This window comes from Notothenia rossii (assembly GCF_949606895.1).
Source record: "Notothenia rossii genome assembly, contig: scaffold_100, whole genome shotgun sequence".
Taxonomy (NCBI): domain Eukaryota; kingdom Metazoa; phylum Chordata; class Actinopteri; order Perciformes; family Nototheniidae; genus Notothenia; species Notothenia rossii.
The window spans coordinates 65,537-79,210 of record NW_027639454.1 but is presented as its reverse complement, the minus strand read 5'-3'; the positions used below and the strand labels follow the sequence as shown (position 1 = coordinate 79,210).

The 13,674-nt window shown below is 45.6% G+C and overlaps 2 protein-coding genes across 4 annotated transcripts in view; both read left to right on the top strand.

Moving 5' to 3' along the window:
* myo1eb (myosin IEb) overlaps positions 1–10,906 on the top strand; it is a 40,651-nt gene extending 29,745 nt beyond the window's left edge. The window contains exons 24-28 of one of the 3 annotated variants that reach the window (XR_013804776.1): positions 1,084–1,155; positions 6,531–6,714; positions 8,905–9,080; positions 9,906–10,350; positions 10,520–10,906. Coding sequence is in view for 1 of the 3 variants with exons in the window: in XM_079696202.1 (XP_079552328.1) it covers positions 1,084–1,155; positions 6,531–6,714; positions 8,905–9,080; positions 9,906–9,982 (509 nt within the window). In the remaining 2 variants the exon portion in view is untranslated. Of the gene's footprint in view, positions 1–1,083; positions 1,156–6,530; positions 6,715–8,904; positions 9,081–9,905 lie in introns of all 3 variants that reach the window. The other 2 variants (XR_013804777.1, XM_079696202.1) reach the window with 2 other exon arrangements.
* Positions 10,907–11,544: 638 nt separating this feature from the next.
* prune (prune exopolyphosphatase) overlaps positions 11,545–13,674 on the top strand; it is a 36,511-nt gene continuing 34,381 nt past the window's right edge. The window contains exon 1 of the mRNA XM_079696191.1: positions 11,545–11,874. Coding sequence (XP_079552317.1) covers positions 11,836–11,874 — 39 coding nt within the window. The 5' untranslated portion in view covers positions 11,545–11,835. The remainder of the gene's footprint in view (positions 11,875–13,674) is intronic.

Genomic DNA, 13,674 nt, shown 5'->3' with positions numbered 1-13,674 from the left:
TGGCTCTGCAGCAGCTTTACTCAACATTGAGAAACGGCCCCTGCGTGCTGCCCCTCACTTCCTGTGTGCCGCCCCTCATTTCCTGTGTGCTCCCCCTCACTTCCTGTGTGCTCCCCCTCACTTCCTGTGTGCTGCCCCTCACTTCCTGTGTGCTCCCCCATACTTCCTGTGTGCTGCCCATCACTTCCTGCGTGCCGCCCCTCACTTCCTGTGTGCTCCCCCTCACTTCCTGTGTGCTGCCCCATACTTCCTGTGTGCTGCCCAACACTTCCTGTGTGCTGCCCATCACTTCCTGCGTGCTGCCCCTCACTTCCTTAGTGCTGCCCCATACTTCCTGTGTGCTGCCCATCACTTCCTGCGTGCCACCCCTCACTTCCTGCGTGCCGCCCCTCACTTCCTGCGTGCCGCCCCTCACTTCCTGTGTGCTGCCCCTCACTTCCTGTGTGCTGCCCCTCACTTCCTGCGTGCTGCCCCTCACTTCCTGCGTGCTGCCCCTCACTTCCTGCGTGCTGCCCCTCACTTCCTGCGTGCTGCCCCTCACTTCCTGTGTGCTGCGCGCCTTGTGGAGGAAATTCTTAAGAGAAACTGATAAATGATTTGTGGACAAAGTCTGTCTTTAGTTATATTTAATAAAGAAAATAAAGAAAGTCAATATAAAGTGAGATGGATCTGAAATGCAGGAGCAGAGCAGCTTCCTCCTCCTCCTCCTCAGAGGAGGAGAGAGAGAGGAGCAGGAGCAGAATGTCTCCCTCCTCCTCCTCCTCCTCCTCCTCCTCCTCCTCCTCCTCCTCAGAGGAGAGAGAGGTTCTGCTTTCAGTCTCTGTGTATGCATGAGGAACCAGCTGCTCCTCCATCCCATCATCAAACCATTAACCCCCCAGTCCTTAGCCCTTTAATCCCCCTTTGCTCTTCCTTTGCCTCCTGATGTGTAAACCCTAACATCTGTCTCTGTTAAACACACAAGACTACAAATACACTTTAACAGAGTGAAAGGAAATCAGAGTATAAGACTATATGTTATAAAAGATGATATGATCATTTGACACGACACCCCTCACTTCCTGACTTGCTATCTTATTGCAGGACCGACGAGGAAGGACAACCGCAAGAGTCGCTACATGGGGAAACAGACCCCGTCCAGCCAGCACAGCTCAGGTACCAGAAACCACCAAAACGGACTGAAAATGGGACCTGACTGGTTTTCCTACAGAACCGCAGGAACCAAAGGGTCCAGCAGCACCGTCAGATGTAACGCTGTTAGCAGCCGGTAGAGTTGCATTATGATGCATTCAAGAGCCTTTCAGTAAAAATGCTTGTCTGGTAAAGTTATATCATCACGTGTTCATGATGTGTTCGCATGTAGTCTTGATTATAAGATGTATCCTGCTGTCTGAAGGAGGCTCTGAGAGTAAAAGCCATCTCAGTTCTGCACCAGCCGGTAAAGGTCCCGATCACTGCAGGTTATAGCTGATGGATGCATGGTCATCTTTTTGGTCTAAGCTTTACTCTTCTGTCGCTCTCTGACTGTTTACATATTGTACCTTGGTTCATGTTTCCCCGTTAACCGTTACCTTGGGGGTTCCTTTAGGACCTTTCACTTGTCCGATGTGAGGGTGTAAGGACAGAGGCTGGTGTATTCTTTATCAACTGTAAAACCCCCTTGGACAAATGTTGGATATTGGGCTATATAAATTAATGTTGACTTTTATTGAAACAAAACCCGCTCAAACCTGATTGGTCTATTCTTCTGGGACTACAATCAGAAACCAGAACTTGTTAATACCAAAAGCTCCTTGTTGCCACAGATTGTGTTCACAGAGATTACGGCCTGACCCACGGTGTTTTTTTCTCCAAAGATTCAAAGGTGTTATTTTCATGCTCAGCAGCTTCAGTGGAGAAATGCAATTCTTCTGACCTGAGCTCCTCCAGCGATGCAACATATATAATAACATACTAACATACAAATAAAAGGAAATCAATAAATAGTCAGAATGGACCTTAATCCCAACGGCTCAGGAAGAAAGCCCTCAGGATTATCAAAGACCCCCATCACCCCAGCCACAAACTGTTCAGTCTGCTGCCGTCTGGCAGGCGGTACATAAGGTCTAAAGCCACCAGGCTCAGAGACAGTTTCAGGACTAAAACCACCAGACTCAGGGACAGTTTCATGTCTAAAACCATCAGACTCAGGGACAGTTTCAGGACTAAAACCACCAGACTCAGAGACAGTTTCATGTCTAAAACCACCAGACTGAGGGACAGCATCAGGTCTAAAACCACCAGACTCAGGAACAGTTTCAGGACTAAAACCACCAGACTGAGGGACAGTTTCATGTCTAAAACCACCAGACTCAGGGACAGCATCAGGACTAAAGCCACCAGACTCAGGGACAGTTTCAGGTCTAAAACCACCAGACTCAGGGACAGTTTCAGGACTAAAACCACCAGACTCAGAGACAGTTTCAGGTCTAAAACCACCAGACTCAGGGACAGCTTCAGGTCTAAAACCACCAGACTCAGGGACAGTTTCAGGACTAAAACCACCAGACTCAGGGACAGTTTCAGGTCTAAAACCACCAGACTCAGGGACAGTTTCAGGTCTAAAACCACCAGACTCAGGGACAGCTTCAGGTCTAAAACCACCAGACTCAGGGACAGTTTCAGGTCTAAAACCACCAGACTCAGGGACAGTTTCAGGACTAAAACCACCAGACTCAGGGACAGTTTCAGGTCTAAAACCACCAGACTCAGAGACAGTTTCAGGTCTAAAACCACCAGACTCAGGGACAGTTTCAGGACTAAAACCACCAGACTCAGAGACAGTTTCAGGTCTAAAACCACCAGACTCAGGGACAGTTTCAGGACTAAAACCACCAGACTCAGGGACAGTTTCAGGACTAAAACCACCAGACTCAGAGACAGTTTCAGGTCTAAAACCACCAGACTCAGGGACAGCTTCAGGACTAAAACCACCAGACTCAGGGACAGTTTCAGGACTAAAACCACCAGACTCAGGGACAGTTTCAGGACTAAAACCACCAGACTCAGGGACAGTTTCAGGTCTAAAACCACCAGACTCAGGGACAGTTTCAGGTCTAAAACCACCAGACTCAGGGACAGCTTCAGGACTAAAACCACCAGACTCAGGGACAGTTTCAGGACTAAAACCACCAGACTCAGGGACAGCTTCAGGACTAAAACCACCAGACTCAGGGACAGTTTCAGGTCTAAAGCCACCAGACTCAGAGACAGTTTCAGGTCTAAAACCACCAGACTCAGGGACAGTTTCAGGACTAAAACCACCAGACTCAGAGACAGTTTCAGGTCTAAAACATCCAGACTCAGGGACAGTTTCAGGACTAAAGCCACCAGGCTCAGAGACAGTTTCAGGACTATAACCACCAGACTCTGAGACAGTTACAGGTCTAAAACCACCAGACTCAGGGACAGTTTCAGGACTAAAACCACCAGACTCAGGGACAGTTTCAGGACTAAAACCACCAGACTCAGGCACAGTTTCAGGACTAAAACCACCAGACTCAGAGACAGTTTCAGGACTAAAACCACCAGACTCTGGGCGAAAACCACCAGACTCAGGGACAGCATCAGGACTAAAACCACCAGACTCAGAGACAGTTTCAGGACTATAACCACCAGACTCTGAGACAGTTACAGGTCTAAAACCACCAGAGTCTGGACTAAAACCACCAGACTCAGGGACAGCTTCAGGTCTAAAACCACCAGACTCAGATACAGCATCAGGACTAAAACCACCAGACTCAGGGACAGTTTCAGGACTAAAACCACCAGACTCAGAGACAGTTTCAGGACTAAAGCCACCAGACTCAGGGACAGTTTCAGGTCTAAAACCACCAGACTCAGGGACAGTTTCAGGACTAAAACCACCAGACTCAGGGACAGCTTCAGGTCTAAAACCACCAGACTCAGGGACAGTTTCAGGTCTAAAACCACCAGACTCAGGGACAGTTTCAGGACTAAAGCCACCAGACTCAGGGACAGCTTCAGGTCTAAAACCACCAGACTCAGGGACAGTTTCAGGTCTAAAACCACCAGACTCAGGGACAGTTTCAGGACTAAAACCACCAGACTCAGGAACAGTTTCAGGTCTAAAACCACCAGACTCAGGGACAGTTTCAGGACTAAAGCCACCAGACTCAGGGACAGCTTCAGGTCTAAAACCACCAGACTCAGGAACAGTTTCAGGTCTAAAACCACCAGACTCAGGGACAGTTTCAGGACTAAAGCCACCAGACTCAGGGACAGCTTCAGGACTAAAACCACCAGACTCAGGGACAGTTTCAGGACTAAAACCACCAGACTCAGGGACAGTTTCAGGTCTAAAACCACCAGACTCAGAGACAGTTTCAGGACTAAAACCACCAGACTCAGGAACAGTTTCAGGTCTAAAACCACCAGACTCAGGGACAGTTTCAGGTCTAAAACCACCAGACTCAGGGACAGTTTCAGGTCTAAAACCACCAGACTCAGGGACAGTTTCAGGTCTAAAACCACCAGACTCAGGGACAGTTTCAGGTCTAAAACCACCAGACTCAGGGACAGTTTCAGGACTAAAACCACCAGACTCAGGGACAGTTTCAGGACTAAAACCACCAGACTCAGGGACAGTTTCAGGACTAAAACCACCAGACTCAGGGACAGTTTCTGGACTAAAACCACCAGACTCAGGGACAGTTTCAGGACTAAAACCACCAGACTCAGGGACAGCTTCAGGTCTAAAACCACCAGACTCAGGGACAGTTTCAGGACTAAAACCACCAGACTCGGGGACAGTTTCAGGACTAAAACCACCAGACTCGGGGACAGTTTCAGGTCTAAAACCACCAGACTCAGGGACAGTTTCAGGACTAAAACCACCAGACTCAGGGACAGTTTCAGGTCTAAAACCACCAGACTCAGGGACAGTTTCAGGACTAAAACCACCAGACTCAGAGACAGTTTCAGGACTAAAACCACCAGACTCCGGGACAGTTTCAGGACTAAAACCACCAGACTCCGGGACAGCTTCAGGACTAAAACCACCAGACTCAGGGACAGTTTCAGGACTAAAACCACCAGACTCAGGGACAGTTTCAGGACTAAAACCACCAGACTCAGGGACAGTTTCAGGACTAAAACCACCAGACTCAGGGACAGCTTCAGGTCTAAAGCCACCAGACTCAGGGACAGTTTCAGGACTAAAACCACCAGACTCAGAGACAGTTTCAGGACTAAAACCACCAGACTCAGGGACAGCTTCAGGACTAAAACCACCAGACTCAGGGACAGTTTCAGGACTAAAACTACCAGACTCAGGGACAGTTTCAGGACTAAAACCACCAGACTCAGGGACAGTTTCAGGACTAAAACCACCAGACTCAGGGACAGCTTCAGGTCTAAAGCCACCAGACTCAGGGACAGTTTCAGGACTAAAACCACCAGACTCAGGGACAGTTTCAGGACTAAAACCACCAGACTCAGGGACAGTTTCAGGACTAAAACTACCAGACTCAGGGACAGTTTCAGGACTAAAACCACCAGACTCAGGGACAGTTTCAAGACTAAAACCACCAGACTCAGGGACAGTTTCAGGACTAAAACCACCAGACTCAGGGACAGTTTCAGGACTAAAACCACCAGACTCAGGGACAGTTTCAGGACTAAAACCACCAGACTCAGGGACAGTTTCAGGACTAAAACCACCAGACTCAGGGACAGTTTCAGGTCTAAAACCACCAGACTCAGGGACAGGTTCAGGACTAAAACCACCAGACTCAGGGACAGTTTCAGGACTAAAACCACCAGACTCAGGGACAGCTTCAGGACTAAAACCACCAGACCCAGGGACAGCTTCAGGACTAAAACCACCAGACTCAGGGACAGTTTCAGGACTAAAACCACCAGACTCAGGGACAGCTTCAGGACTAAAACCACCAGACCCAGGGACAGCTTCAGGACTAAAACCACCAGACTCAGGAACAGTTTCAGGACTAAAACCACCAGACTCAGGGACAGTTTCAGGACTAAAACCACCAGACTCAGGGACAGTTTCAGGACTAAAACCACCAGACTCAGGGACAGCTTCAGGTCTAAAGCCACCGGACTCAGGGACAGTTTCAGGACTAAAACCACCAGACTCAGGGACAGCTTCAGGTCTAAAGCCACCGGACTCGGGGACAGTTTCAGGACTAAAACCACCAGACTCAGGGACAGTTTCAGGACTAAAACCACCAGACTCAGGGACAGTTTCAGGACTAAAACCACCAGACTCAGGGACAGTTTCAGGTCTAAAACCACCAGACTCAGGGACAGTTTCAGGACTAAAACCACCAGACTCAGGGACAGTTTCAGGACTAAAACCACCAGACTCAGGGACAGTTTCAGGACTAAAACCACCAGACTCAGGGACAGCTTCAGGTCTAAAACCACCAGACTCAGGGACAGTTTCAGGACTAAAACCACCAGCCTTGAAACTTGGACCTGAAACTTCCTCTCTGTTCTTTGTGTTTCAGCTCCTCGCCCCAGAGGAGGTGGGCCCTCGGGCAGAGACTCCTCCTCTCGCCGCTCCCTGCTGAGGCAGTCCACCATGGAGCAGCCTAGCCTGCCCCGCGTCCAGAACCAGCACCGCCACGACCAGCCGACACACAAACACCACGACATGGGCTTCATGAACGTCCCCGACCAGGGCGCCGCGGGGTGAGACAGCCCGTTGGACTGCATCTGATGTCACACTCACAATATTAGAGAATAACACAAAGAGGAATCAATGAAGCACAGAGATGGTTGAATTGAAATATGATATTGCAGTACAGCACTATAAGAGACACATTACCTTGCAGCAAAGCAGTCAATAGTGTAATGGCTATACACCAAAAAACCTCACAGGTGTTATACTCTTCAAACAGCCTATGTGGCAGACATGTTCTGTCCTTATAGTCCTCACATGTCGCTTCCTCTGTCCCCTCAGACTTTACATGATCCCAGGTGTCATGACCTTATTTAGCAGCTTCCACACAATGTATACGACTGCTGGTGAAGAAATAGATGGGCCTCTCTCCATCATTACTCACTAGCATGGTTTAAAACACATGATTACAGGGGCACGGGAAGGGGGGGGGGGGGCGGAGGGCCCTGCAGCACCCCCTAGCGGCAGGAGGGTGGAGCTCCTCTGCCTGAACATTTAATTTCATTGTGCCTGAGATGTATTTTATATTATATATTATTCAAATGATAATTTTAAACTATATAATAAATTATTTAGCTTCAGGGAAGAAACATTCAAAAGAAAAAAAATGTTTTAGTCGGCTACTATTGACGTACAACACAAGTGACGAGTAACTGACATGGCGCAAATACGCATCTCGGAATTCTTTCTCACTAAAACACTAAAACGCTAAATCTGCTAAAAAGACTGAAATAGAAGATGCATGGTGTTATTATTATTATTAGAATTATTATTATTAGAATCTGTGTAATATGTAGCCAGGAATTAGCAATGCCTTGCTATTCTACTTCAATGAATGTACATTCCACATTGTTGCTAAAATAATATTTAACATCTTAATAGTGTGTGTATCCTCGCGCTTCTGTGCCAGCTCTATAGAGTGCCACAGTGACGCGTCCTAAAATCCGGAAGTAAGTTAGCATTTTACCACTTCCTGTAACTTCTAAGGTCTGTGGTTTACACACATTGAAGAGACAGATCACGTTTTGTTCAGCCGGATAATATCCACATGTCTACCCTACTTTTATAATTTTCGAATCATAAATCTAATCGATAGATTTATGATTAGAAAATAAAAAATGCTAACTTACTTCCGGGTTTTAGGACGCGTCACTGTGGCACTCTATAGCGTTCCCTGGAGTCCGTTGTTATGCACTGTGGTTTTGCTCGGTGTATGTCCCCCCGTGCGTAATTAGCACACCGGACAGCACCTCAGCACCCCCCACTCAAAATACCTTCCCGCGCCTCTGCATGATTATATAAAACAGATTCTACACCATTGCTCTGAAACCCCACTGTCCGACAGGCTCAAAACTGCCCCCCCCCCCTGCAGCTGTAGATTAGCAGCTATCAACTCAGGGCCCGCAAGAGCTCTCAAAGAATATAATACGTTTATTATACATTTACATGCCGCTTTACAGAAGCACGTCACCCATAAACTACATCTCCCACAATGCATCTCATTTTGTGACACTGAAGAGTCTTGCAATTATTTGCCCTAGACTTCTGCTTTCAGACAAAGTTAATTACGAAGTTAGTACCCTATCCCATAATAATCCTATTCAGAAGCAATAATGTAATATAATACATTATTTTATATATATTATATTTATATAGTCTTAAAGTTACAACCGTCCCTTTGAGGTTAATCATAATGCTGATGTGGCCCACGGTGAAAAAGAGTTTGACCCCCCTGCTGGAGCTGGAGCTTCGTGCAGCAGTTTGACCTTCAGCTGAGTCCAACCTCAAAATCACAGCCAAGTCTTTTTAATAATAAAGTCACGATCATATGATTATGTTTTATTGTTTTGTTATGCATCTCTTTAACAGCTTTGTGGGGGTATTTGTTTACATGAGTCTATGTACTAAATAACCCAGACGTTGTAAACTTCAGGACGGTGGTGTTCAATCCTCACAAAATATAAGACTGATAGGAGGTGACAGTGTCTTTTAAAAACGCGTTTCATAGTGACAGCGTGGCAGATTCCAGTCTGAATACATGATCCTTCCTGGAGCTTTTAGCATTATAGTGAGGGATGTGTGTGCGTTTGGAAGAGTTCCCTGCTCCTCTGGTAGAAGATGGAAGTATGGCAGCTGTGGGGCTGAACCAGTAGCTCTCACATGAAGCGTTACGCTCTGTAATCCCTGCTCGTTGCCTGCAGGCTGCAGCGCCGGCGGTCCAAGGAGGTGAAGCCTCTTCCTGGAGCGGGTCGGCCCAAACCGGCTCCCAAGCCTAAGCCCCGGGCCCCCCATTGCCGGGCCCTGTACGCCTACGACGCCCAGGACACTGACGAGCTGAGCTTCAACGCTGAGGAGGTCATCGAGATACTCACCGAGGGTACTGCTACTGCTGTTACTACTACTATTACTACTACTACTACTACTACTACTACTACTACTACTACTACTACTACTACTGCTATTACTACTACTACTATTACTACTACTACTGCTGTTACTACTACTACTACTATTACTATTACTATTACTATTATTACTACTACTACTACTACTACTACTACTACTACTGCTACTGCTGTTACTACTATTACTACTACTACTGCTGTTACTACTATTACTACTACTACTACTACTACTACTACTGCTGTTACTACTATTACTATTACTACTACTACTACTACTACTACTACTACTACTGCTACTGCTGTTACTACTATTACTACTACTACTACTACTACTGCTACTGCTGTTACTACTATTACTACTACTACTACTACTATTACTACTACTACTACTACTACTACTACTGCTGTTACTACTATTACTACTACTACTATTACTACTACTACTGCTGTTACTACTATTACTACTACTACTACTACTACTACTACTACTACTACTACTACTGCTGTTACTACTATTACTATTACTACTACTACTACTACTACTACTACTGCTACTGCTGTTACTACTATTACTACTACTACTACTACTACTGCTACTGCTGTTACTACTATTACTACTACTACTACTACTACTACTACTACTACTACTACTACTACTGCTGTTACTACTACTACTACTATTACTACTACTGCTACTACTACTACTACTACTACTACTGTCAGTACTATAGCTAACACTACTTTGATTAATACTACTGTCAGTACTATATGTAATACTTGCTGTGTACTTCCTGCAGACCCCTCTGGCTGGTGGTTCGGTCGCTTGCGGGGCCGGGAGGGCATGTTCCCTGGAAACTACGTGGAGAAGATCTAGACTTCCTGTCCGGGGTGTCAGGGGTCAACAGGACAGGAAGCTGAAGACAACAAGTCCTTTCATAAACACACACATTTATACACCAGTCAGAGAGAGATCAGGGTACCATGCTCCTACCTGCTGACTGCTGGGTGGAAGATGTCCCCATAACGCTGTGTAGACTCAGGTTAAATGTCCCCGTAACCCTGTGTAAATTCAGGTTAAATGTCCCCGTAACGCTGTGTTCACTCAGGGTAAATGTTCCCGTAACGCTGTGTTCACTCGGGGTAAATGTCCCCGTAACCCTGTGTTCACTCGGGGTAAATGTCCCCGTAACGCTGTGTACACACTTAGGTTAAATGTCCCTGTAACGCTGTGTACACACTCAGGTTAAATGTCCCTGTAACGCTGTGTTCACTCGGGGTAAATGTCCCTGTAACGCTGTGTACACACTCAGGTTAAATGTCCCCGTAACCCTGTGTAAATTCAGGTTAAATGTCCCCGTAACGCTGTGTTCACTCGGGGTAAATGTCCCCGTAACGCTGTGTACACACTCAGGTTAAATGTCCCTGTAACGCTGTGTACACACTCAGGTTAAATGTCCCTGTAACGCTGTGTACACACTCCGGTTAAATGTCCCCTTATTCAACACTAAACCAGAGTTATTTCAGTCTGCAGCAGCTTGATCAAATATCCCATCAGTGTTAGCAGGTAACCCTGAGTCCTCTCCCTGCAGTGCCCCCTTCAGGCTCCACTGTGTATTACAACCCAGAGTGTTGACGTATCCCTACAAGATAACCATTTGATAAACTAAAATAGTAAATCATTATTGTATTCTTCTGAACATTTAAACGAGACTGAACACATGCAAATCTGTTTAAATTTTTCTGATGTAATGATATAATTAACATGAAATGATCAAATATATAAATGATAATTAAAGAATACACGTGTACGTCTGTTTTCTGCACCGTTGGTCTGTATGTTTAATGTTTTATAAAGATGATCTTGAGTAACTGACATTTTAGTACGAATGTGAAGAAAAGTGTTTTCAATGTTTTATTGCTTTCCAGAAAGATGTGTTTTTAAGAAACGCTGCTGGGACTTGTTTAGACGTGCTGTTTACAAACTACACACTAACCAAGACATCTGAACTCTGTTCTAGAAGTTACCCAAACTCAGAATGATGACACTTTTGTAAAAACTTTTTTCCAACAATTTCAGAATTCTGAGATTTTCCCAAAAAAGGTCGAAATTTTTGTTTTTCTGAAAAGTCTCAACATTTTTTTGAAAAAAGTCAAAATTCTCACCAAAAAAAAATCACAATTCTTAGATTTTCAGAAAGTCAGACATTTGAGATTTTCAGTGAAGTTAATTTTTTTTGTGTGTAAAATTTGGTTTTAGTATCACGGAAGATGATCAGGGCTCCGTGAGAACTGCTTTCATTTTTTTCATGTTTTTGTCTTTCTGCTGAAAATCGGAACTCTTCTGGTCCCTCCCTAACGTTATTTCCCTCATGAAACCCTCATCTTCATCATCCTCCTTCGTGTAGTTTAGTCCATCTTCCTCCTCCTCCTCTTCTTCTTCCTCCTCTTCCTCCGTGTAGTTTAGTCCATCATCTGCTTCCATAGCTTTCTCTGCAAAATCAACGCAGCTCGTTTTTCCGTCCTTTCTGCTGCACCCTGAAGGCGTCCTGACCTTTTACCCAGCAGCACGTTGCAGGCTGTCCGGTGACCGAGCCGCGGGAGAGTGTGTGTGCGTGTAGCGTGTGTATAGTGTGTGCAGAACCGGAAGCCCTCGGTAACCCGTTTCTCTGTCTCTCCGTCACCGGACCCGTTATCCAGGCTGACGGTTAGCAGCTAACGGCTAACAACATGGAGGCGTTTCTGAAGAGCTGCTGCAGAGCCGTGAAGGTAGCGCGCGCACACACACACACACACACACACACACACACACACACACACACACACACACACACACACACACACACACACACACACACACACACACACACACACACACACACCTCTGTTTCAGGTGTCCGGCCCCCGTGAAATGTCAACGGGGGGTGGGGTGTGCGCTAGTGAACTGTCAAAAAGTATTTTTATAATACTATACTACTTGAATTAATACATGTTGACAAGTAATACACTTTTGTTTGATCTATCATTTTTTGTAATATTAGATATTACACCTACTCTCATATACAATTGTTTTATTTGTTGTATTGCTTTCATGAGCAACACACACCAACTGGAAACACTAGGTTGAATATACGTGTCTGCTCTCTAGAGTTGAGCTGGTTCTTCCTCCAGCTCGACTCTCTGTCCCTCATCATGAACGCAGGAGGCTGGCTGTATATCTGAACGAACTCAGACCGTCATCATCCTCTTCATCATCTTGCACTAGCAGCGCTGCTGCTAAAAAGATCTGTCAATTTGTGACATTTAGGTTGCGGTCGGATAATCCAAAAATCAGCTCCTAACGTCTAACCCTATCGTCTATTCCTTGACTTCTGAGTAAAACGTTAAGGGATAGTGGATAGGAGAATTCAAAAGGACTTAGGAGAAGAGACTGCGGTACTTTAGAGAATCCGACTGCACTTTCACTATCCGACGTGTTTATGATGCGCCAGCGGACGTCCTGGATGTGCGTCTGCTGCTGTGGGGAAACTATGGAAACTACAGTTTCGCTTACGCGACTCGGTCGGATTTGCAGTCTTTTTAGTTGCATATTTTTCATAATCTTATATTTCAACAGTTTTACGACAAACTTACTTTTTTGACTTGGAATAGATTTGTTAAGATTGACAAACATCATATGTGTAATTCGTGGCACAATTCAAACGGGATCGAAAGATAATCTTTCTCTCCCCATTGACTTCAATACATAATTTTTCAGAAATAAGGTCCCATGGGGCGGAAGTAGATGGGCGGGACTTCGCCTCTCTATAAGAACTGGATACAGCGTGGGAGGCGGGGCCTCATTAATTCCTATGAGAGCTGCTCATTGGCGCATGAAGATAAAATGGCCCAACTTTTGAGAGAGCGAAACGTCACAGATTACCCAGCATGCCTGAGAAGTACCCGTATGTTCGCTCATAGAGCATGCGCAACTTTAACCACGCCCCCCAAAAGGCGTTCACATTTAGCACGTCAATTTGTACACGTAACAGCATCGCACGTTCATGAAAGCATGGTACTGGATTGCTATATGATGGATTTTGATATTAACAAGGCAGCCGCGGCAGTTAGCAGCTAGCACTGTATATAGTATATGTATATATATATATATATATGTATATATACAGTGCTATAAGCTTCTTAGTGCAATATATACAGTATACACAGTGGGGCAAAAAAGTATTTAGTCAGCCACCAATTGTGCAAGTTCTCCCACTTAAAAAGATGAGAGGCCTGTAATGTTCATCCTAGGTAAACCTCAACTATGAGAGACAGAATGGGGGGAAAGAATCCAGGAAATCACATTGTAGGATTTTCAATGAATTAATTGGTAAATTCCTCTGTAAAATAAGTATTTGGTCACCTACAAACAAACAAGATGTCTGCCTCTCACAGACCTGTAACTTCTTCTTTAAGAGCCTCCTCTGTCCTCCACTTGTTAACTGTATTAATGGAACCTGTTTGAACTCGTTATCAGAATAAAAGACACCTGTCCACAACCTCAAACAGTCACACTCCAAACTCCACTAT